Genomic DNA, 22,624 nt, shown 5'->3' with positions numbered 1-22,624 from the left:
AACGCATGGTTCTTAATCTCATTCGGAAGCTTTAGTTGTTGAAAACAGGGGCATAAGTCAGAGTAGAGGTCCGAAAGGTAGATACAAGAGCCGAAGCAAGTCAATATCATGGAAAAAGACTGTTGAGTGTCATCATTGTGGTGAGTGGGTCATATTAAGAAAAATTATTTTCAATTGAAAAAGAGAAGACGAATGAGAAGAAAAATGGCAATGAGAACAACGAGCAAAAAGATAACGGTAGTAATGATCGGATGGCAAATGCTCTTGATGAACTTGTTATGGTTTGCTATGATAATAATGTTAATTTTGCATGCGATGATTCAAACTGGGTTATTGATAGTGGAGCTCCTCTTTATATCACCTCCAAGAATGAGTTCTTTACATCCTACAGGTCAAGAAATTTTAGCACCTTAAGGACGGGGAATGACGATTTGGCCACAGTTGTGGGTATAGGAGATATGTGCTTGGAGACTAATAACGAAGCAAAATTAATTTTAAAAGATGTTAGGTATGTTCTGGATATTCGTTTGAATCTGATTTCAACCGGCAAGCTCGATGATGCAGGATTTTGTAGTACTTTTGATAATGGATAGTGGAAACTCACCGGAGGCTCATTAGTTCCGGCTAGAGGCATGAAGCAATCTTCCTTGTATTTGTTTCAGGCCAAGATTTCCAAGGACATGTGTAATGTTGTGGAAGTTGAGAATGTAACTGTGATGGCCTGATTTTCTACCAAAGTATTTAACGAGTGGGTTTGGTTGATATCGGGCTTAAGTGAGAGAAATTACAATTTGGGATTTAAATTATGGTTCAATGAACTGAAGAGTACATTGTGAGAAGTTAAGAATGGGCCGTTGACTTGTTTTGTCATTTTTGCGTTTGAGTCGTTTTATCCGTACCAAACTTCATTCACACTTAACGCACGAAGAACTCCAGCCTTTTTACCACTTCACCCTTTACTCTCTATCATTCCATTCATTGTTCTTCTCCTACCACCTACACTCCGCGAGACTACTTTTCCCAAGATCATTTTTTTTCTTTTTCTTCTTTAGGCTCTTGGTGCACAACATCCCTCATTCTCTTTTTCCCATTTCTCCTCTCTCGCTGGCGGCTTTCTCGACCACTCCGTCCGAGCACTCCACGAGCTCGATTGCGCACCGTTGACGGCATGATTCTTAGCGTCGGTGGCCGCAGTGGAGACCCTCGGCTTCGCCGCACCTCCGTAGCACCCACCATCGCTTGTTGGTCACCTTGATTTGTGGGACTCGAGGAAGAGGAACGATAAGCCAAGCTCTCTCCTTCTCTACGTCCGCCATTTTTCTCGTCACTCAAGTGAAGTTGGTTTGCGGCAATTCAATGTAAATCACTCGACAACTCAAGGACAGAAGTGCAGCAAGGACCGAGCAACAAAAGTAGGGGATGCAGACTCATTTTTGGCTCGGCTGTGCACTGGGTGCTCTTGGTAGTGTCGCCCAACAGCAAGCTGTCGTCCTCCTCTACTGGTTCAACTCCTTCATCCAACCAGTGCTCCGGGCGGCTCCTCGACAACCGACATATTCGAGTTCAGCTGCGGCGACATCTTAAGGTGAGTTGCTCCTCTAACCCGCTAGCTAATCTTCTTAGTGTGGGCTGAGAATGGTGAATCGGGTCTCGATAGGCTGTTGTGTAATCTAGGGTTCGGTATGACTAGAGAGTGTAGTGAAAAAAAATCGGTCGCATGTCCATTTGGGGTGGGAAGCATAGTGTCTCGGCCATCCAATTGCATAAATTCTGGAGTCGCACATGTGGCTATGAAGGGGGTCACCCGGGAAGAGGGGATGAGTGCACCGAGTCCGACTAATAGCACCGCAAGTTTATTAGCTACAATATGGGGTTCGGTGATACGAATTTGTGGTGTTTAGATGTCGAAAGAATTGGGAGCATTTGGGGAGGCCGAGGACAAGAGATGGCGTTGGCTAGGGGATGCAAAGGAATGACACCATTTTTGCCCCATAGGTGGTTTGGACATTGAGAAGCCGAGAGAAAGGCGGGGTGTGGCTGACCTGGGACTTGGTTGCGGATTGAAAAGGGGTAGCACAATAGGCTTCGTTGGATGCTGAGTTGGTTAGAGTTGTGAACGGATTCTTGATGATGAGCAACGAGACGCAACTAGTAGTGCGGGAAGCCCGACAAGTGATGATAGGAATGTGTGGGGGTTCCTATTAGGTTTTGCTATTGCAGATCATGGATCTTTGCTCGCCCCCTAAAGTTAACCCGAACTTGCTGTTGGATTGGAATATTGGGTGAGCATTGGGATTTTGAACCGCCGGATAGGTACGAGCTGTGGGTTGTAGGCACAAGGTTGGTGTTAGTGGGGTAGCAAAGCAAATATGGCAACCGTGGAGGTACTTTGCTAGAATTAGTTGGATGAGTAAGATAGCGACGAACCTTGGAATACACGAATCCATGAAATTGCATAAGTTCGATATATGGGACGCTAGATTGTGAACTACAATTAGCTTTTCGGGTACAAGGCTAATATGCTAGACTAGCTTGACCATTGGCCCTACTGTTATTCGTATATGTAGTGTTATATTATGGTAGTAATAAACTTGTGAGTGCAAGGCATGACATTGCATGACATAAATCTACATTGATGTTACATATATGCATAATCTGATATGATATGTTGTTGATTGAGCAAGGCTTTGGAATATGGGCCTTGCATTCGAAATTGTATACCCCATGAAGTGTATGGAAAGATCTTGCTGTGTGATTGGGTCGATTGTATACCCCGTGGAGCGTATGGGAAGATTTTGCTGTGTGACTTGGTGACCTTGCTATATGACTAGGTCGGCCTCCGAAGCGATACGAGGCAAACATTGAAATTACATTGTTGAATTGATCAAATTGCGAAATGCCGCATGTATTCCACGTGCACAAGTCATGATCATACTCAATAGTGTCACAGATTGTAAGCAGTATTAGTGTACGGTGTGAAGTAGATATAAAGCGTAACTGCAGTGAATTTATGATAATTACCTATTTTACTATTGCTTATTTCCCTCATTGAGCAACTTAGACAATGTGTTAGAGATTCGACTCACCGAGATTTATCTCACTCCTTTTCGTTGATAATTTTTTTAGGTGAGTGACATGCTCTTGTTAAGGTGTCCGAGCCAAAGTTAGGGTCAAGCTACTACGGGTGATAGCCAAAGCATGTGGATGATCGTGTGACCGAGTTGTTACAGAATCTGCATTATGGCACAAGGAGCTTAGTCACATAAGTGAGAAAGGTATTGGTTTGTTGGCTAAAAAGGGTTTATTCTCTAGAGTGAAGTGTGCAAGACTTGAGAAGTGTGCACATTGTTTAGTAGGAAAACAATGAAGAGTTTCTTTCAAGAGTTAGCCGCCTTCGAGAAAATCAAAGTTGCTAGAATTGGTGCATTCGGATGTTTGTGGTCCAATAAAACCACTAACCCTTGGTGGTGCAGCCTTCTTTGTAAGCTTCATTGATGACCATTCAAGAAAATTATGGGTTTATATTTTGAAGACGAAAGTTCAAGTGTTAGGTGCATTCAAGCGGTTTCAAGTCTTAGTTGAAAGACAAACTGGAAAAAAGTTAAAATGTATTCGTTCGGATAACGGTGGTGAATACATCGGACCATTTGATGACTATTACAGGAAACAAGGGATTCGACATCAGAAGACATCTCCTAAAATGTCTCGGTTAAATGGCGTAGCGAAAAGAATGAACAGAACATTGGTTGAGAGAGTCGGATGTTTGATTTCGGATGCAAAATTGTCAAAATCCTTTTGGGGTGAGGCTTTGAATATAGTGGTACATATTATTAACATTTCTCCCACTGTTACTTTGGATGGTGATGTTCCGGACAAAGTTTGGTTCGAAAAGGATATTTCGTATGACCCTCTAAAGGTATTTAGCTGCAAAGTTTTTGTTCATGTTCCTAGGGATGAGAGGTCCAAGTTAGATGTCAAGACACGAGAGTGCATCTTTCTTGGTTATGGTTCTGATGAGTTTGGCTACAGACTTTATGATCTAGTTGCAAAGAAAAGTGTTAGAAGTCAAGATGTGGTATTCATTGAGAATGAGACAATTTGGGATATTGAGAAGATGAAGAAGACAGATTCTCGTGATTCTGATATGTTAGTTGATACTAGCTCGGCCCCACTTTTTGAGTTGCAAGAACAGTTGCATGATCAAGGTGAAGATGGTGTGCAAGGTCAAACTCTAGATCAACAGGTTTAGGGTCATACTCAGAATGATTAGCGGGTTCAAGATTAGACTTAGGGTGATTAGCAGCATTCAAATGACATTGATGCTCAGGAAATTGTACCATTAGCTCCACTAACCACTGCTTTTAGGAGGTCTACCGGAGACCGCACCCCATCTACTAGATACTCTTCTAGTGAGTATATTTTATTGATAGATGCAGGTGAACCCGAAACTTTTGAAGAAGCGGTAGAAGATAAGAATAAGAAAGAATGGTTTGATGTAATGCATGATGAGATGAAGTCGATGCATGACAGCCATACTTTTGAGTTGGTGGCATTACCTAAGGGCAAAAGAGCTTTGAAAAACCGATGGATTTATAGATTGAAGCAAGATGAGATGACTTTGCGTCCCGGATATAAAGCCAGATTGGTTGTTAAAGGCTTCAACAAGAAAAAAGGAGTTGACTATGATGAGATCTTCTCACCGGTTGTGAAAATGCCTTCAATTCGAGTTGTTTTGAGCCTAGCAGCTAGTCTTGATCTCGAGGTAGAGTAGATGGACGTGAAGATTGCTTTTCTTCATGATGATTTGGAGAAAGATATATACATGGAGCAGCTTGAGGGTTTTCTAAGTAAAAGGTAAAGAGAATTATGTTTGCAAACCGAAGAAAAACTTATACGGCTTAAAGCAAGTGTCGAAACTTATATGTTTACTTCTGATCATTGTGTGTTTGTGATGAAATTCTCCAAAGATGACTTTGTTATTTTATTGCTCTATGTGGATGACATGCTCATAGTTGGTTAGAACGCTTCAAGGATTGACAAGTTAAAGCGAGATATGAGCAAGTTTTTTTCGATAAAAGACTTGGGGCCGGCTAAGCAAATTCTTGGTATGAGGATCACTCTTGATAGACAGGCGAAGAGGTTATGGTTGTCTCAAGAGAAGTACATAGAAAAAGTACTTCAAAGGTTCAAAATGATAAAGCTAAAGTGATGAGTACGCCTCTTGCTACACACTTTAAGCTTAATCATAAACAATGTCCATCTAGTGAGAAAGATCTAAAAGACATGGAAAAAGTTCCTTATGCTTTTGTAGTGAGTAGTTTGATGTATGCAATGGTTTGTACAAGGTCGGATATAGCTCACGCAATTGGAGTGGTTAGCCGTTTTATGTCAAATCCAGGTAGAGAGCATTGGAATGCATTAAAGTGGATTCTAAGATATCTCCGAGGCACTTCTAGTTTGAGACTTTCGTTTGGGAGTGAGAAGCCGATTCTTGTAGGCTATACTGATTCGGACATGGTAGGGGATACCGACACAAGGAAATCTACTTCGGGTTATTTGATTACTTTTTCAGGGAGAGCTGTGGCTTGGCGATCAAGGTCGCAAAAATGTATTGCCTTGTCGATGATAGAGGTAGAATTCATCGCAGCAACCAAGGCATGCAAGGAATTGCTTTGGTTGAAAGAGTTCACACAGGAACTTGGTTTCCCTCAAAAAAGGTAAGTTTTACTTTGTGATAGTCAAAGTGCTATACATCTTGCAAAGAATTCCACTTTTCATGCCAGGTCAAGGCATATTGATGTGAGGTACTACTAGATATGAGGAACTTTGGAATCGAAAGGGTTAGGTTAGAACTTAAGAAAGTACACACATAAGATAATGCTTCAGATATGATGACAAAAGCTCTCACCAAAGAGAAGTATGAGTTTTGTTGGCACCAAGCCGGCATGGATTTCTGTTGAATTCTTTTGTATCGAAATCTCCCTTAATAGGCTGGAGGTTGAAATTTGTTGGGCCTTTTTTTTCCCTATTAATTGGTCTAGCCCATTTGTTTTTTTGGAAAGGGTCTGCTACATCTAGGCTAACGTAGCAGCAAAAGAACCTGAGAAAACGCAGCAACAAGAACGTAAAAAAGAGCAGAAGACAGACGTGGGACAGCAGCAGTTTTCTGAAAAATGAATCTGTCCAGTAATGATCAACTCGACAATTGAAGATTTATTTGTGGTCCGATTGGGCTGAAATTTCATTACCGGCTTCAAGACATATTGGTCTTGATTCTGGACGGTTGGATCGTGATTTGAAGGTGTCTACTACAGCTTTTCGTGGGTGACTTCGGACTGCGTTTTTGGGGTGTTTTTCATCCATTTATCTCGTTAAAGGTGATGTTGATACTTGATCTTCACTTATAGTTTGGGATTTCATTGTCGCTGAATTCAGCTAGGTTTTGTACCTAAACTATTAATAGTGGAGATTCGGGTGGACTCCGTGAACGGTCTCGTGGTTTTTATCCTTCGTATTAAAGAAGTTTTCCACGGAAAAATTTCTAGTGTCATTTTTTCTTTCGGTTCGTCTATTTCCATTGGTTGTGCTCAATTCATTTTCTCACAAGTTTAGTAAAAGAGGAAAATCTATCCACTGTTTTTCCCAACAAGAAGCTTTAATAGTGAACTTCTCCGGAGGTGGTCCGTATTTCCTCACCTCAACTACTGCACGGCGGAATTAGGTAGAAAGGAAGTCACAGATTCAAAGTCAATTAAATCAATGACACCGGAACTAAAATAGCCCCGAGCATAGTACTCAAAACTTGGATTTCCAGAGTTTCCAAGCTGACCAATATTTATAGGAAAAATGAAGAATATTAATTTCCTTTCGGATTTTTCTTAACTAACCAACTTAGCGACCTGGGCAATAATAACGTATCACACACGACGTAGAAAATTAAAAACAAAAGAAACGTGAAAGTCGTCAGACAATGAAATAATTACTATGGGAGGCTCAAACTCCCTTGAGCTAAATAAAAATGCCTTATCCATAAACCTTTTTGAAGATACTGAACACCACCAGTGAAGTCACCTTTCCTATTCTTTCCCCGAATTAGAGAGTACGATGTTCAGTATCTTTAAACCAAGTTGATCTTTGATATTTTGAAAAGAGAGCACGAGGTTGCTTCTTCTTTCGAAGGAGGATGATTTTCGAAAGAAATATTTTAAAATATGAAAGTTCTCATTGTCCTCGATGATGTGGAAAGGGTCCCTCCTCGAAGAGTTTGTAGGAGCTTAGCTTTGTTGGTTTGGTTTTGGAAGCAAAATAATTGTCACCTAAAAAAAAGAAGCGTTCTTTAAGGGTTTGTTGATCGAGGTTTGGCTCCATCATATTCCGATGTTATTCCAATGCATCCTAATCGAGCCTTTCCACTTTTTCTGGTGCTGTGCAATCGGAAAGAGTGATGAACTACTTTGTATGCTTCTATTGCAGACAACATAGTCAGGCTACGAAGGGGACTTCAACTACCTCTCAAAGTTTTTGGTTCTTTTCTGCACAATAAAGGACTAGAAGAATGGATTAAATTCGAAGATCTCATACAATGATCTCAGGAAGATCACGAGAAGATTCTGAGCAGAATTTACGATGCATTAGATCATAAGCAAAAGCAGATCTATTTTGATATCGCATGTTTTCCCCCAGATGTGGATTATGGGATTGCCTCGTACATGTGGCATTATTATGATCATCCTAATAAAGCAATGGAGGTCCTTCGTCGTATGTGCCTAATAAAAGCGGAAGAAAATAAAATACTCGTTGTTTATTCCGACAATTTGCAAGTCGTTTCTTGAAACTTTTATAAACATACTTAAGCTTAGGAGAATGTTAGTTAGAAGAGAAGTAAAGAAATATACAGAGGTACTATAAGTTCCAGATGATAACACCATTCTCTGAAGCATGTGCTTTGAATGTGCCTGCCAATCGATCGTATGCCTGATCTGGCTAACATACCCTGTTTCTTGACCTCTATAGTCTGAATAGGGAGCACAGAAGAGTGACTACCACAGCCTTATCCGGGACCATTTCCGAGTCGCCGCAGTGATAAATTCAGTAGGAATTTACTTTGAGATCTCATTTTGATGTTTGAGATCTATACAGACTAAAATTAGTGCCACGGAAAGAGGAAGAAATCACAAACTGAACAATTCCATCTCACAATGCTTCTTCCGTTAAAATGCTGATCCAATTTGTAGTCTCTTCTAGGACAGACAATGTGCTAGAGAAGTCCAGAAAAATCTTACAAAAAGTCTAATCCTTGGGCGGCAGTGGAAGTGTCTGGAGTCCACTCAAGTTTGTGTAGAAGAATCCATATATATATAGTCGGAGACCGCTCTTTGCTAGGGATCAATGAATCAACAATCAAAGAGTTATCTTGCTCTATAATTTATCTTATTAAGCATTTACCTTTATCACAATTTACATTCCGCACCCTATTTATTTTTTTGCCATTTACTTTACTTCCCGTACAGAATCATCACAAGAGCCTGTTTGAACAACGAATCCGAAAGCTCAACGCTTGTTGGTGAAAGGTCTTTCACCATGGACTATTCTCAACGAAACACTAGGGAAATTAAGTTACAACTAATATGTACAACATGGCTAATTGCTGTCGACGACATAAAGCATTCCTCTGCGGTCAATTTTCAATAACACGAGCATTTTCTCTCATTTAGGGCATGTCTACTGTTAGATTGTAGTTGCTATGAAAATATTGCCAACTGTCATTGAAACAATGCCAAGTAGATAAACACAAACCACATTGAGATGAGACATAGGAATTTTTAAGAAAGAGGAAAACATATTCGATTGAGAAGAGTAGGTCGACACAACTAACATTGCCGGGCTCGTAACGTAATCAACGCTACTAACCACGACAAAGACAACGCTCAACCATCTAATCCAAACTAACACTCCATTATTTATTGCAATAAATTCCACCAACGGTTAAAGTTCGAAGATTCTAACATTTTTTGCTTCAGGCCGGGATTGACATAGAGGTTAACTAGGTTAGAGGGGAGGGAAGGCAACTCTTTGAGAAGGTCGCAGTGTAGCCAATCAAGAGTACGAAGACTTGGCACGAACTGGATATTTGATGGCAGACTGGATATACGAGTGCATCGAAGCATCGAAGCCTCAGTTCTCTAAGATAAGGGAGTTTCAAAATACCACTCCGAAAGATTCCCTCCAAACTCCTACACCACGAGGCATAAACTTCTTCTAGGTTTATCAACTCTCCAATGTTACAAGGAAATTCCCTTAAGAAATAAGAATCCATTTTCAGTGGGAAAATTGTCAAAAATTTCATAAACCTATCATTATTTTTGCCAATTTAATTCTAAACCTTTTAATTTACCAATTCAGCCCTAAACCTTTTATATTTATTCCAATTCAGTCCTAAACCTTTTACCTTTATGCTAATTCAGTCAATCCGGCCAACTTTGGCTAGCTAACAATGACTTGAATGCCGGCCAACATTGACATGGATGCTGGTGCTGACGTGAATAATTTTTTATTATTATTTTTAATATTTTTTCAAATTATATTTTTATTTTTTTTCCTTTTCTTCTTTTTCCTTTTAATTTTCTCCTTTCCCCTTCCTCCACCATGACAATGTCTTCCCCAGCTTGGACCACCAACGACTCGCGGGAGGCTAAGTCGGCGAGGCCACCATGGCTGGACCGGGCCGAGGTCACCGGCCGTGGTGAGAAGGTACTTCCCCGAGATCCGGCATGGGCAAGGCCAGCCAGCCATGGTAGCCTTGCCATGGACGGCGTAGCTCGTCCGTGCCAAGGGGAAGAGCAAGTATTGGGCCCGCAAAGATTTGAGGTCATGGCTTCGTCCTCAAGATTGGGTAAGGCTAGTCCGCAATCGACCTCACTCATGGGTCTTCCACAGCATTTTATTCTTCGCAATACCCATGTGACCATGACTTCTCCAGTTTCTCTTGATTGAAATTTTCGGGAAAATCTTGATCCGCTATGGTCTCGCTTAGCTTCGGTAGCATTTCTATCATGGAATAGTAGCAAATGCTATCGGTGATCTTTTGCCCATTTTTTGTCTTCCGGTTGGTGCCCACCCATATCTAGCCTTGCCATAGCCGGGTAAGGTCCGCCTCACCTAGCAACGGCGAGGTTCGCCTCAGCAAGAGTATGCCTCTAGCGAGGCGCGCCATGGCTAGCCGACCTCGCCCAGGTCGGTTACGGGCGAGCTCGCTTCTCGGTACCCCATGGCTGGCCGACCTCGCCCAGGTCGCTCCTCACTATGGCCGGCCTAGCCTCCCGTCGGTTGCCGGTGGTCTAGTCAAGAATGAACTATCATGGCGAAGGAAGGAGAATGGATAAAAATAAAAGGCAAAAGAAGAAAAGAAAAGAAAAGAAAAAGAAAAAGAAAAATTGTCCATGTCAGCATCGCGTGTTCACGTCACCACTGGATGGCCAAAGTTAATCGGATGGACTGAATTGGCATAAACACAAAAGGTCTAGTACTGAATTGGAATTGATGCAAAAGGTTTAAGATTGAATTGGCAAAAATGAGATAGGTTTAGGATTTTTTTGACAATTTTCCTTCATTTTCAGCACTTGCAGATACCACGGGTTTTAAGTCGAGTTGGGCAATTTCAAAGTACCTCTACCCGAAATATCCAACAATACTAATGAGAATCTCAATTTGCCAATGGATACCGGAAGCTTTCCTAGCCCACGACGATCCCTCAAAAGACAAGCGTGTAATTAACCACAAGTCTCCAATTGACTCGGGTAGTTCAAGAACTTTCGCGTTATCTAAGGCTGGCGCTGAAAGAGGTTTAAGTTCACGAAAAGAACCAGGAACACGAGCCAATGAGAAGCAATTAGTGGCACTAAGAATTTCAGTTGAACCAAATTTGCCTGTCGACTCGGGAAGTTCTCGAATGGAAGTGACATCAATCAGGAGCTCTCTAAAAGCACTCGTCCCATCCATTTCTGCTGGCAAAATGCTAAGTTCGGAGCAGAATTTCAAATTCAGGGCAATCAAGAGCTTCGGATCATTAAATATTAATTGAAGGATCTAAATGAGCCAACCGCGAACATCGCTCAAGAATCAGTATCTCCTTATGCAGGGCAACAAGAGAAGCTGGGGCTAACTAACAAGTCTGCACAACCCGTCAGATTCAAGACTTTCAAACGCTCCATCTGCAAAACGAGGGAAAAAATTCAGGTGGCGTAGAACTCCTCAATGTACTTAAGGGCCAAAAAGAACATGACAGCAAATGGGCTATAAAGCCACCTTAATTCTTTGCCAACCTCCCAAGATTCGGTAACCTTGCTCCAAGAAAGAACTGGAATAACTAGATTCTCATTTTTCCTCAGCCAATATGGTCTTGATCTTAACGAACAACAAAGACTGATAAGAGATCATTCTCAAACGGAAAAAGCGTCAAAAATTCCTAGATCTTTTGCATTGATGCCAATTCAATCTTAATTTTTTTTTATGCCAATTCAGTCCTAAAACATTTGAATTAGTGCTAATTCAACCTTAAATCTTTTGTATTTGTACCAATTTAGTCTTTAAGACTTTTTGGGGAAAAGTACACTAGAAGTGCCATAACTTGTGTACGGTGTTCACTTGAGTGTCATAACTTTCAAAACGTTTACTTAAGTGCCATAACTTTCAAAAATCGTTCACTTGAGTGCTACGTCGGAGCAAAATCGTTCACTTGAGTGCTACAGTAACTTTTCCGGCATGCCACGTCATCTTTCCGGCATCTACAGTAACTTTTCCGGCATCTACAGTAACTTTTCCAGCATGCTACGGTAACTTTTCCGGCGTCTACAGTAACTTTTCCGGCTGCCACGTCAGCATGGCACTCAAGTGAACGATTTTTTAAAGTTATGGCACTTAAGTGAACGTTTTGAAAGTTATGGCACTCAAGTGAACGCCGTACAAAAGTTATGGCACTTCTAGTGTACTTTTTCCGACTTTTTGCATTGGTAGAAATTGAGTCAAACTAGTCAATTTTAGTAGGAAATTGCTAATGTGGACGTCGATTGTCCTACGTGGAATGCCTAGACGCTGACGTGCATATTTTTTAATATTATATCAAATAAATTTGATAATGTTTTTATAATTTTTCAACGCCAGCTATTCCAAGTAGGACAACCATCGTCTACGTTAGCGATTTCCAATCAAAATTGACTGGATTGACTAAATTTGTATAAATAAGAAAAGTCATAGGATTAAATTAGCACAAATACAAAAGATTTAGGATTGAATTGACACTAATACAATAGGTTTATGATTGAATTGACACTAATACAATGAGTTTAGGACTTTTTGAACACTTTTCCCTTCTCAGGCCCTAACCACATTCATAAACCTTCATTTCCTTCATAGTTCTCAACTCTGGCTATTGTGAGGCCGACGTACATTACTGCCCAATCGAGATGCATCAAATTCTCAAAATATGGTGAACATTCTCTTTTTGCTGCAGAACTGAGAATTTCTGAACTTCAGTGGCCAGCTCCACGATTCTCCTGTGGTTTCTAATATGATGAACATTCTCTTTTTCAAGTGGATAATCTCTTGATGCGCTCACAAAGTAAGCATTAACGTAAACGCCAAAAGGACTGAAGCAAAGAAAGTCGATGAATCAAACTATTAACTCCTTTGTCAATTGAAATCGAACTCGATGTCAATCGAGCATCGTTACCATAATAAGAAAATTCAATCGAATTCAGTTGTTGGTTCATCGTACTTTCAGTCTTTTAAAGTGTTAGGTCAAAGAAGGCTTCCAACCATTTTGTTGGTTAGATGTGTTAGACAAGATTATTAGCTCAAAAATAACAACAATGTGCCCCAAGTGTGGGTTTTTTAATTTGGAAATTCTATGTTAAATTGACCCAAAAAGAAAAAAAAATTAAAAAGGGAATTCCAAGAGTTGAGTCGTACGTTCATAGCAGCCAGATAGAAAGAAAAAGTGGGTTAAATTATTTATCATGGCAATCATGTGCTTAATTCCATTATTCGCATAGTCCGAGCGACAGAAGGTCAACGACCTCGGAACCAAACTTAACTAGTACCATGTTGACTCATTGAATGGAGAATCATATCACAAAAGTAAAATGACCCTTCGTTTTCGCTATATTTTTCTCAAAATTGCTCTTAGGTGGTTTGATTTGATAGAATCCATATGGTCGATGGATGTGCAAAGAGCCTAACTTAAATTATGACATCAAATTTTAAATTAAAATACATCCTCTCTCTCTTGCTCATTCATATCCGTGCAATGCCTTTACTCCGTCCTCTCCATTTTCGTTTGTGATGTGTTGAGTTGAGTTTTTGATGATAAACAGTTTCATAAGACCCAAGGACCTTCTGTTTGTAACTTAAACCGCGAGCCGATTGGCGGGTCGAGCCATCAAATAGGTTCAATAAGCTTGTGGGCAGTTCGATTTTATAATGCAGCAGACTCAAGCCCGTCGAATTGTTCCTTTTCCTGGTTTTGTAATGCAACAGACCCAAGATCGTCAGATTGTTTCTTTTCCTTATTGATGTGATTGTCTCCACAACACGTTCCATGAAATTTCATATCGAATTAAGGATTTGCTAGATAGTCGTTCGATTTTTCTCGTCCACGATGTAGTTACTGGGAGGAAATTAAAGCGAGGCACAAGAAAATGCATAGATCCGTACTGTAAATCGATACAATAATTTCTTTATACCATAACGAGGCACAAGATCAATGCTCGATCGATATAACATTCGCCCACATTGACCTTGTATAGTAGTGTAAATTTCTTTCCTCAAGGACCCGGTTGGAGGCGGTTTTGGTCGCAGCCATGCTATTGGTTTCCTTCTACATGCCCTCAAAATCTGAAAATTTTCATGAACTTGAAACTTTATCGAAAGGAACGAAATAGGAAATCCAAATCCAAAAAAGCAGGAGAGACTCTTGCACACAGAGGAGTATGGGGAAAATTAAACAATGCCCCTACTCCAGGCGATTCGAATTCGTCCTATCATCCGGTTCCTCGTCGATAGCAAGATGGGTTGCTTGGACAGTTCTATCATGTGATAGATCATCATCTCATCCTGTGGGCATGATGTCCTTGATATCAATGCTTGGTTGCCCTAACTTGCTGACTTCCTGATCACCTTCAGCGACCTTATCCCAGCAATCTTTGAGGTGTTGCAGTCTCTTTTCCATCTCATCGATTAGACGGAAGAGTGGTGCCATCTCCTCCTTGCTCCTTTCTTTGCGTACGAGCTTTTGGGTCATCATTTTCCGAAGTTCGGCCAGCAAAGCCATGGCAGTATGGAATGTCGAAAATGGTTGTTCACCGTCAGACAAGGACGGGAGACCACAGGATGCCGGGATTTTTCAAAGGGGCTTCCCATGCAGCTATCGGCTCTTGAATGTACTGGTGAGTATGTCTTCTCTTCTTCAAGACCGACGGTTGATGAGGCCATCGGCTCGGCTTACGGGCGGGTGATGGGCGGTGGCGCACGGAGGAGAGCAACAGCGGGATGAAGATAGATAGTGCGGTTGAGGTGCTCATAAGGCACTGGAGGTTCGAAAAGATCTCAAGTTTCCGTTCAAACCTCTTAACAAACGGGAGATGATATCGCATTTACATTGGAAAATCTTCTAACAGCCCCAATGTAATCGTGGGGAAAGATATCAGGCCCCCCTGATTTTTTTTATCTTGTTCATTTGGAAAAATCCAATGGCTCAATCTCTAATTTGCCTCGTTGATCTCTTCAGCATTACCAAAATCCACTGTTAAGATGATCCTACGTGCGCTTGTCGGTGCGTCAATCCTCGTTATCATTTTTAGGGTTAACTTTCGTATGCAGTGTGAATAGCAAAACGGGTTATCAAAATTTAGGTGTCGATGATCTAACGACCTGATTGACACCTAGATTTTTCCTTTTGCTCCATCTTCCTACTAAGGTAAATATAATCTCTTAGGGTCAGCCCAAAACAAAACATTTTGCCGATAAATAAGACAGACTTCGATTTGGTATGTACCTTCTGTTTTACCTTGCTATCGATTTTGTTACGATTAAAGCCGGACCTTCCACGCAAAGCAATCCTTGCTATCACCTGACGAGAAAAAATGAAAACCCGTTGCGACTTCATGACGATGTCGTGGACCCGATGTGGATGGTCTGTTTTTAACCGGACCGGCGAGGCGAACTTCATCTTTTGCGTGAAGAGTGACCGTATTAAGTCACTGCAATCACAACGTAAACTAGGACATTTTTGTTTTTTGTGGCTAGAGTGCACATTACAATATCTGGTGGCCGTGTAATATCATAGGAGGACTTCATTTCCTCAATGAATGTAAATCCAACTGCATTTACTTTTATGAAAAGTACAGCTGATTTAGATTAAAATCATCATATTCCCCCAAACTACTTTCTTTTTCCCAAACAGATTTTGACGCTGATTGTGTTCATCCCCTGAAAAAAAAAAAAAATCGGTATCCTAATTCATTCAAATAAATTTCCAAGCAATGGCTTATAAATTAACGCGATCCTAGGATGAGAATTTTGGTCACTCGTGAAGTTGACCGCTTTCCTTCAAAAACTAAAATGTACAACACGGCAAATTTGGGACGACATAAAGCATTTTCTCTACTGTTAATCCTCAATGACATGAGCATTTGATCTGATCGACACTCGTTACAAAGAGTAGGTCGACATAACTCTAAGATTACCGGTGGCCTAATGTAATCCATGCTACTTGTCAGGGCAAATGACAACACTCAACCATCCGATCCAAACTAACAAAATTATTTATGGCGATAAATGCCACCTATGGCAGAAGTGAAGAGTCTAACATATTTTGCATCAGGCCAGGATTGACATACAGATCAACTGAGCTAGAAAAAAGGGGAGGCAACTCTTTAAGAAGGTCGCAGTGTAGCAAATCAAGAGTCTGAAGACTTGACATGAGCTGGATTTCTGATGGAAGGCTGGATATACGAGTACCTCGAAGCCTCAGTTCTCTGAGACGATGCAGTTTCGAAATATGACTTGGAATCACTCCCTCCAAACTCCTGCACCAGGACGCATGTACCTCTTCCAGGTCTGTCAACTCTCCAATGTAAGGAGGAAATTCTCTTAAGAAACAAGAATCCATCTTCAGCAATTTCAAACTCCGCAGGTTTCTAGTCGACTCGGGCAATTTCGAAATACCGGTACCCGAGATATCCAGCTCTACTAACGAGCCGGCCAGTTTGCCAATGGATTCCGGAAGCTCTCCTAGCCCATGACAATCCCTCAAAGACAAGAGCCTGAGTTCCCTCAAGTCTCCAATTGACTCCGGGAGTTCAAGAATTTTCGCATTATCCAAGGCTAGCAATGAAAGAGCTTGAAGTTCACAAACTGAACCAGGAAGCCGAACCAATGAGAAGCAATTAGTGGCACTAAGAGTTTGCAGTTGAACCAATTTTCCTATCGATGCAGGAAGTTCTCGTATGGAAGTGCCATCAATCAGGAGCTCTTCTAAAGCATTCATCCCATCCATTTCCGCAGGTAACATGGTGAGCTCGGAGCAGAACCTCAAATTCAGGGTAACCAAGAGCTTCAGATCATTAATTGAAGGATCTAAGTGAACCAATTGAGAGCATCGCTCAAGAATCAGTATCTCCAATTTTGGGTAACAAGAGAAGCTGGGGGTAACTAATAAGTCCACACAACCTGTAAGATTCAAGACTTTCAAACGCTCCATCTGCATAACAAGTGAAAAATTTCAGATGGCGCAGAACTCTCAATTTTACTTAAACAAGAAATGAGCTATAAAACACCTTAATTCCTTTCCAACCTCCCCAGGATTCTGCAACCTTACTCCAGGAAAGATCAAGAATAACTAGGTTGCCTAAATGAATGCTGATTGCTTCGAAATCTCGAGGGCACCCTTGCCAGTGAAGCCACCGAATATTCAATAAGGCATCTGCAAATCTTCCACCAACATTGGTGTGACCCAAGCTGAGAAATGTCATGCTCGGTAGGATCTCGAAGCCTGCCATAATAGTGTTAAGGTGGTCTGATCCCTGCGCGATAGACCATAAAAGTCAAGTAGAGAAACATGTGGAAGTCCTAAGAAGATGAAATTTTCACTATGGATCATGAGGTAAAGAAAATGCTCCATTTGGGAAACCTTTTCGAGGCAAAATTGAAAAACAAATTAGAGCCTGCACGCTACTTTTTTCCCGGACATACCCTTTTCCTCCTCTTTGTGTCGTGGGCTATGGCAGGAATGTAAAACCTAACTCGTGTTCCTGGATCATGGAAACTTTGGTAAATAATCTTCCTGGCAAAGCACCTTAGCATACTGTGCATGCCTATTTTATTTTCTTCCATTTCTAATAGGGACATTCGACGAAGGACCTCAACTTCATCATGAGGACGATCATAATCATGCCACATATATGAGGCAGTCCTACAATCCACGTCGGGGAGAAAACATGCAATATCAAGATATATCTGCTTTTGCTTTTGATCTAATGCTTCATAAACTATGCTTAGAATCTTCTGGTAATCTTGCTGAAATTGTTGTACGTGATCTTTGAATTTCATCCATTCTTCTCGTCCCTTACCATGCAAAAAAGAACCAAAAACTTTGACGAGTAGTGGAAGTCCCTCTGCAGCCTTGACTATTTTGTTTCCAATTTCAGCATATGGATGTAGTTTGGAACTCATTCCCATTGCATACTGCCAGAAAAGGTCGAAAGCTCGATTATCATCCATTGGACTAACATCGTAACAACAAGCCATCCCTTGATCAACAAAGCTTTGAAGAATGCTTCTTTGTTTTGACGTGACAATTATTCTACTTCCAGAACCAAACCAATCAAGCTTAGCCCCTACAAACTCCTTGAGAAGGGAACCATTTTCTAAATCATCGAGAACAAGGAGAACTTTCATATTTCTAAATATTTCTTTCAAAATTCCTACTCCTTTGAAAGCAGAAGCAACCTCATACTCTCTTTTCAAAATATCGAAGATCAACTTGGTTTGAAGATACTGAACACCACCAGGATGCCGCATCGTATCTTCAATCCCCGCAAGAAAACTGCAAGCGTCATAGTGAAGGGAGATTCTTTTATAAACAGTCTTGGCAAGTGCAGTCTTTCCAATGCCATCTCTCCCATGGATTCCAACAATCCGCACGTCTTTTACTTCTGTGTCCAATAAGCTAATTATTTGCAATACTTGACTATCTTCAAGCTCCTATAAAGGTACACAAGTTTAGGAAAACATAACCTTACTAAGGAGGGGAAGAGAAGTGAAGAAACATACAGAGGTACCGTCAGTTCCGGATGATGACGCCATTCTCTGAAACATGCGCTTTGAATGTGCCTGCCAATCAATCATTATGCCTTGTTAGTTGATATGTAGTAACTAATGTCCAGGTAGTTGAAGATAACCTCTACTGAAGTCCCACCAATGCAATCATTCACTTCCATGAATCCATTATGGGAAAATCTATACGTAAATCTGGCTAATGAAGCATCAAAAGCCTATTTCTCCGAGTAGTCTGAAAAGGAAGCACAGAAAGGTAACCGCCGCCCTTAGCGGGCACCACCTCCGAGTCGCCTGCCAGTTGGAGTTTACCTTATCCTAAGTTGCACCGACACCGACACGCGACGCGACACGACACGCTGACATGTTATTTCTTAAGAAAATAAAGAATTCCAACACGTTGGGAAACGTTGTGTATAAAATGTATATTTATATCGATGGTGAGTTTCTTCTTCTTCGATTGAGGATTCATGATTAATTTTTTTGGGATTGCCTGGGTATATTAATTTTGAGATGGCTAGCTATGTGACTTATATATATTTATGATAGACTTACATTTTAAAATTGACTTCGTACATGTCGGAATGGCTTATTGGGATGTTGGACAACACAGACACACGTCCAACATGATACGGAGGCCACAGGAGAGTGTCTGTGCTTTCTAGCTCTTACCTCATTTAAATGTGCATAATCTACAGTAAATAAAAGATAGTGCGACAGATAGGCTTAAATGACTAACATACCCTATTTCTTATCATTCGAAGTCTGAAAAGGAAAAGAAATACCGATCTTATCAGGGACCACTTCCTGGCTGCCTGCAATAATTAATCGAGTATGAGTTTCCCCAGAGATCTTGCTTAAAAGTGCATGATTCATAATGAGCAAAAGCTAGTCCCACAGCATGAGGAAGAAAACACAAACATAATTTCAACGGTCCCATCTCCTACTGCTTCCGTAAAAAACCAGCACAGAAAATCATCAGCCATCGAGAAAGTTTTAACACTTTTGACTCATCGATGACAGACCTATCGTAAGGTGTAAAAGCAGTAAAATGCAAAAACCACTTAAAGACAGTATCTGAAGAAGGGCGCTTTAGGTTTTCTGTGAAAACAGAACTTGATATGTGAATCTTCCTTCTCAAAGTCCAAAGTATCGATCACCACAGTCGATAGGAAGTTTTCATTTTCCGAGAACAATGAGAAAACACAATATTCCTTGCGAGTTACAACTTGTAAATGATCTTTTGCAATTTTCCAGTCCTGCATAGAGTCTTTCTAATCTGGCATGTCATCTCGTTGTCGTTCCATTGCATAGACAACATTTCTATCGATTCTCCAATCCCACTATTTCTATCTTTATTTGTTGGAGGAGATTTTCACTTTCCAGGAACCATGAGCCACAATATTCCTTGCAAGTTCCAGCTTTTAAATGATCTTTTGCAATTTTCCTGTCCTGCAGAGAGTGTTTCTGATCTGGCACGTCATCTCTTTATGGGTTCATTGCATAGACAACATTTCTCTATCGGTTCTCCAATCCTGCTCTTTCTATCTTCATTTGTAGCAATTCGTTGGAGATTTTCACTTCCTGTTTAGTTCTTCCCCTAATACTATCCTTCCTAAAACAAGGTGCACAGCATTAAGAGCTAGATCGTTGTACCCTTATATTCTTTACTGGATAATATGATTCATGGTACCACAGCTATTAAGTGTCTTGGCAGCAATGAATTGAGACCAGTATAAAAATTCTCCACTTTATCAACAATTGTGTATAATCACCTCAGAACTAGGGTCCACCAAAAAATAAAAGAAAGTGAAGTACCATAAGAAGTTTCTCAGTCCTCTAATATGCTGAACTACAAGAAGTGGAAAGGAAACTGACAGGACATAAGCTGAAGTTGGCAGATGCATAAGGCTGTGGTGAATGGTGGATGCGCAAATGTGACTTAGTTGTTTTTCACACAAAAAGAAAATGCAAAAAAAAAAAAGGAAAGAAAGAAAGGATTCAGGCTGTTCGAGTACAGTTACAATTCAAGTGAATTTGCAATCCACCAAGATAGACATTACGCACGTAAATACAGAATAGACAATAAAAATAAGACAAATATATAAATAGGTAATGCTGTATTGAAGAAACAAATTTGATGCGCTGCTCCACTTAACATAAAGCTACAGACACACTCAATCGCTGATATCATGAGATTAACAATATACCTGCCATTATTTTGTATAATCAAACAGATCGAGCATCAGATCGGTACTGCGGTGATCTAAAACCACAATCACCAAGCAGCAAGCTATTAAAATGTTGTATTAGATGGAAAGGTTCTTTCTGTAAATTGCTACAAAGGTGGGAATTAATGATTTGAAAAGACAATTTCTGATAAATATGGAAAAAAAAATGGAGAACCTGAAAAAAAAGGAGAGATTATGGATAGTCTGTGCTGGATTTCATCTTTCATGAGATTAAATAAAAAACGAATCTATTATGCACCTAGAAAGTGGATGAAATGGAGCTTTGTCGTTGATCCATATCATTACAAAGCTCCTCTCCCTCTTGCTACTCTTGATACTAATGAGAGAGAATAGGATTAATAGTCCCTCTTACTCTGCCACAAATGTACTTTGGACAATATTCCTACACTTTTTATCATGGGTGTTAACCTCAATATAATGTATTGCAAAATTTTCATGGCACAAATTGTGTAGTTGTATCTAATTTAGGGTTTAACTAGAAAGCAACTATACATTCTTTACATCATCGGAAAAACCGATTATGGTGGTTTAGCCATGTTGATTACAATCACCAAAGTAACGCAAATCACAATTAAGCTTGTAATTTATCTTTTTTTATATATAAATCTAGTCACACATTTCATTTTTGCACAGTCCTTCAAGTTTGAAAATCAAAACAATTATCAAAATCAGTACTTGTTGAAAACAAAATTATGCAAAGCATTACCTATCCAATGATGCCAAAATAATCATATCAATCGCCGAAAGTAAGCTTCAGATAACAAAGACCAGTTACATTTGTAGTGTAGTCTATGGAAGTTCATGAAAATATCGTAACCCATCTAATCTAGGGTTCACCAAAACTTTTTACCTCCTCTCTTAGTTTTTGCCACCACCGTTACTTCCAAAATATTAACTCTTAACTCTTCAAGTTTTCTTTCCTGTGATCAAACTAAATACCATCACCAGTCCCTTAGAAAGATTTTCATGGCGGCCTCTTAGCAAAATCATTTGACATCCTAGCATTCCAAGCGACCATTATAATGCCTATATGGGTAATTTTGTAATTCAGTACAGTTCTATATATCACTTTTAGCATTTCAAATTTAGTTTTGATCTGGTAGCCATATTTTAATTCTTATTTAGTATGAAAGACCTCATATCTTAAGCGCCGATGTCAACATTCAAAGTGATGTGAATCTTTTCACAATTTCTAAATTCTCTTTCGACGAGTATGTTCAAGAGCACCAAGTAGACCTCCCATTTACATTCTAGGAGTTAAAAAATATCAAAGAAATTCAAAACAGACTCACCATCTTAAGAGCTGCCTCCTCTTTCCAAAAAAGTAAGGTGGAAAGCCAACTATTCTTTTGGAGCACCAATAGAAATTTCCTCAATCTTAAAAGCCCATCTATCTTTCTTTCCAAATAACCCAGACCATGGTACCAGAGCAAAATGCTTTTCCTATCTTTAGAGCATTTTAGCCTAGACCCAGCTAAGAGTTCCTCTCTAACAGACCATACCGCGACCTAACTTGCAAGAGCAATAAATTAGTATTCCAAAGTCTTCAAACCTCTAGGCAATGAAGGAGAAGCAGAGAAACAAATGCTTGCAGTGCATATCAAGTCGTTTACTTCCTTGTCCAATAAGCTAATTATTTGCAATATTTGACTGTCCTTAAGCTCCTATGAAGGTACTGAAGTTTAGGAGAACATAAGTTGATAGGGGAGGGGAAGAGAAGTGAAGAAATACACAAAGGGATTGTAACTTCGCAATGATAACTCCTTTCCGTGAAACATGTCCTCTGAAGGTTCCTGCCAATCAATCGCATGCATGTTGACTGAGATGTTGTAACTGATGTTTAGCTGACAGACTAGATAGGTAGTTGAAGATAACCTCAAAAATAGTCCCTCCAAAGTATTCATCAAGTTCAGGAAACTAAATTGACCTTAAGACATGTTGAAGTATTATCCCACATTGCTTGACAATGGATCCTAAATGCTTTTTATATTCATATAATCTCTCTCCACCAATTAGCTTAAGCTTTTGGATCGAACTTTCTA

At 40.2% G+C, this 22,624-nt stretch overlaps 1 protein-coding gene across 1 annotated transcript; it reads right to left on the bottom strand.

Annotated features, from left to right (window-relative positions):
• Nucleotides 1–15,797: 15,797 nt before the first annotated feature.
• On the bottom strand, nt 15,798–22,396 carry LOC115729063 (disease resistance protein RPV1-like). Its single transcript, XM_048279728.1, has 6 exons — nt 22,316–22,396; nt 19,074–19,145; nt 18,328–18,387; nt 17,248–18,258; nt 16,833–17,078; nt 15,798–16,756 (listed from the first exon to the last, which is right to left on the bottom strand). The coding sequence occupies exons 1-6, from the start codon at nt 22,394–22,396 to the stop codon at nt 15,839–15,841; spliced, it is 2,388 nt and encodes a 795-aa protein (XP_048135685.1). The 3' UTR covers nt 15,798–15,838.
• Between the last annotated feature and the right edge of the window lie 228 nt (nt 22,397–22,624).

This window comes from Rhodamnia argentea, chromosome 5, assembly GCF_020921035.1.
Source record: "Rhodamnia argentea isolate NSW1041297 chromosome 5, ASM2092103v1, whole genome shotgun sequence".
NCBI lineage: Eukaryota > Viridiplantae > Streptophyta > Magnoliopsida > Myrtales > Myrtaceae > Rhodamnia > Rhodamnia argentea.
The sequence above is the reverse complement of the archived record's forward strand: the minus strand, read 5'-3'. Positions and strand labels throughout refer to the sequence as shown.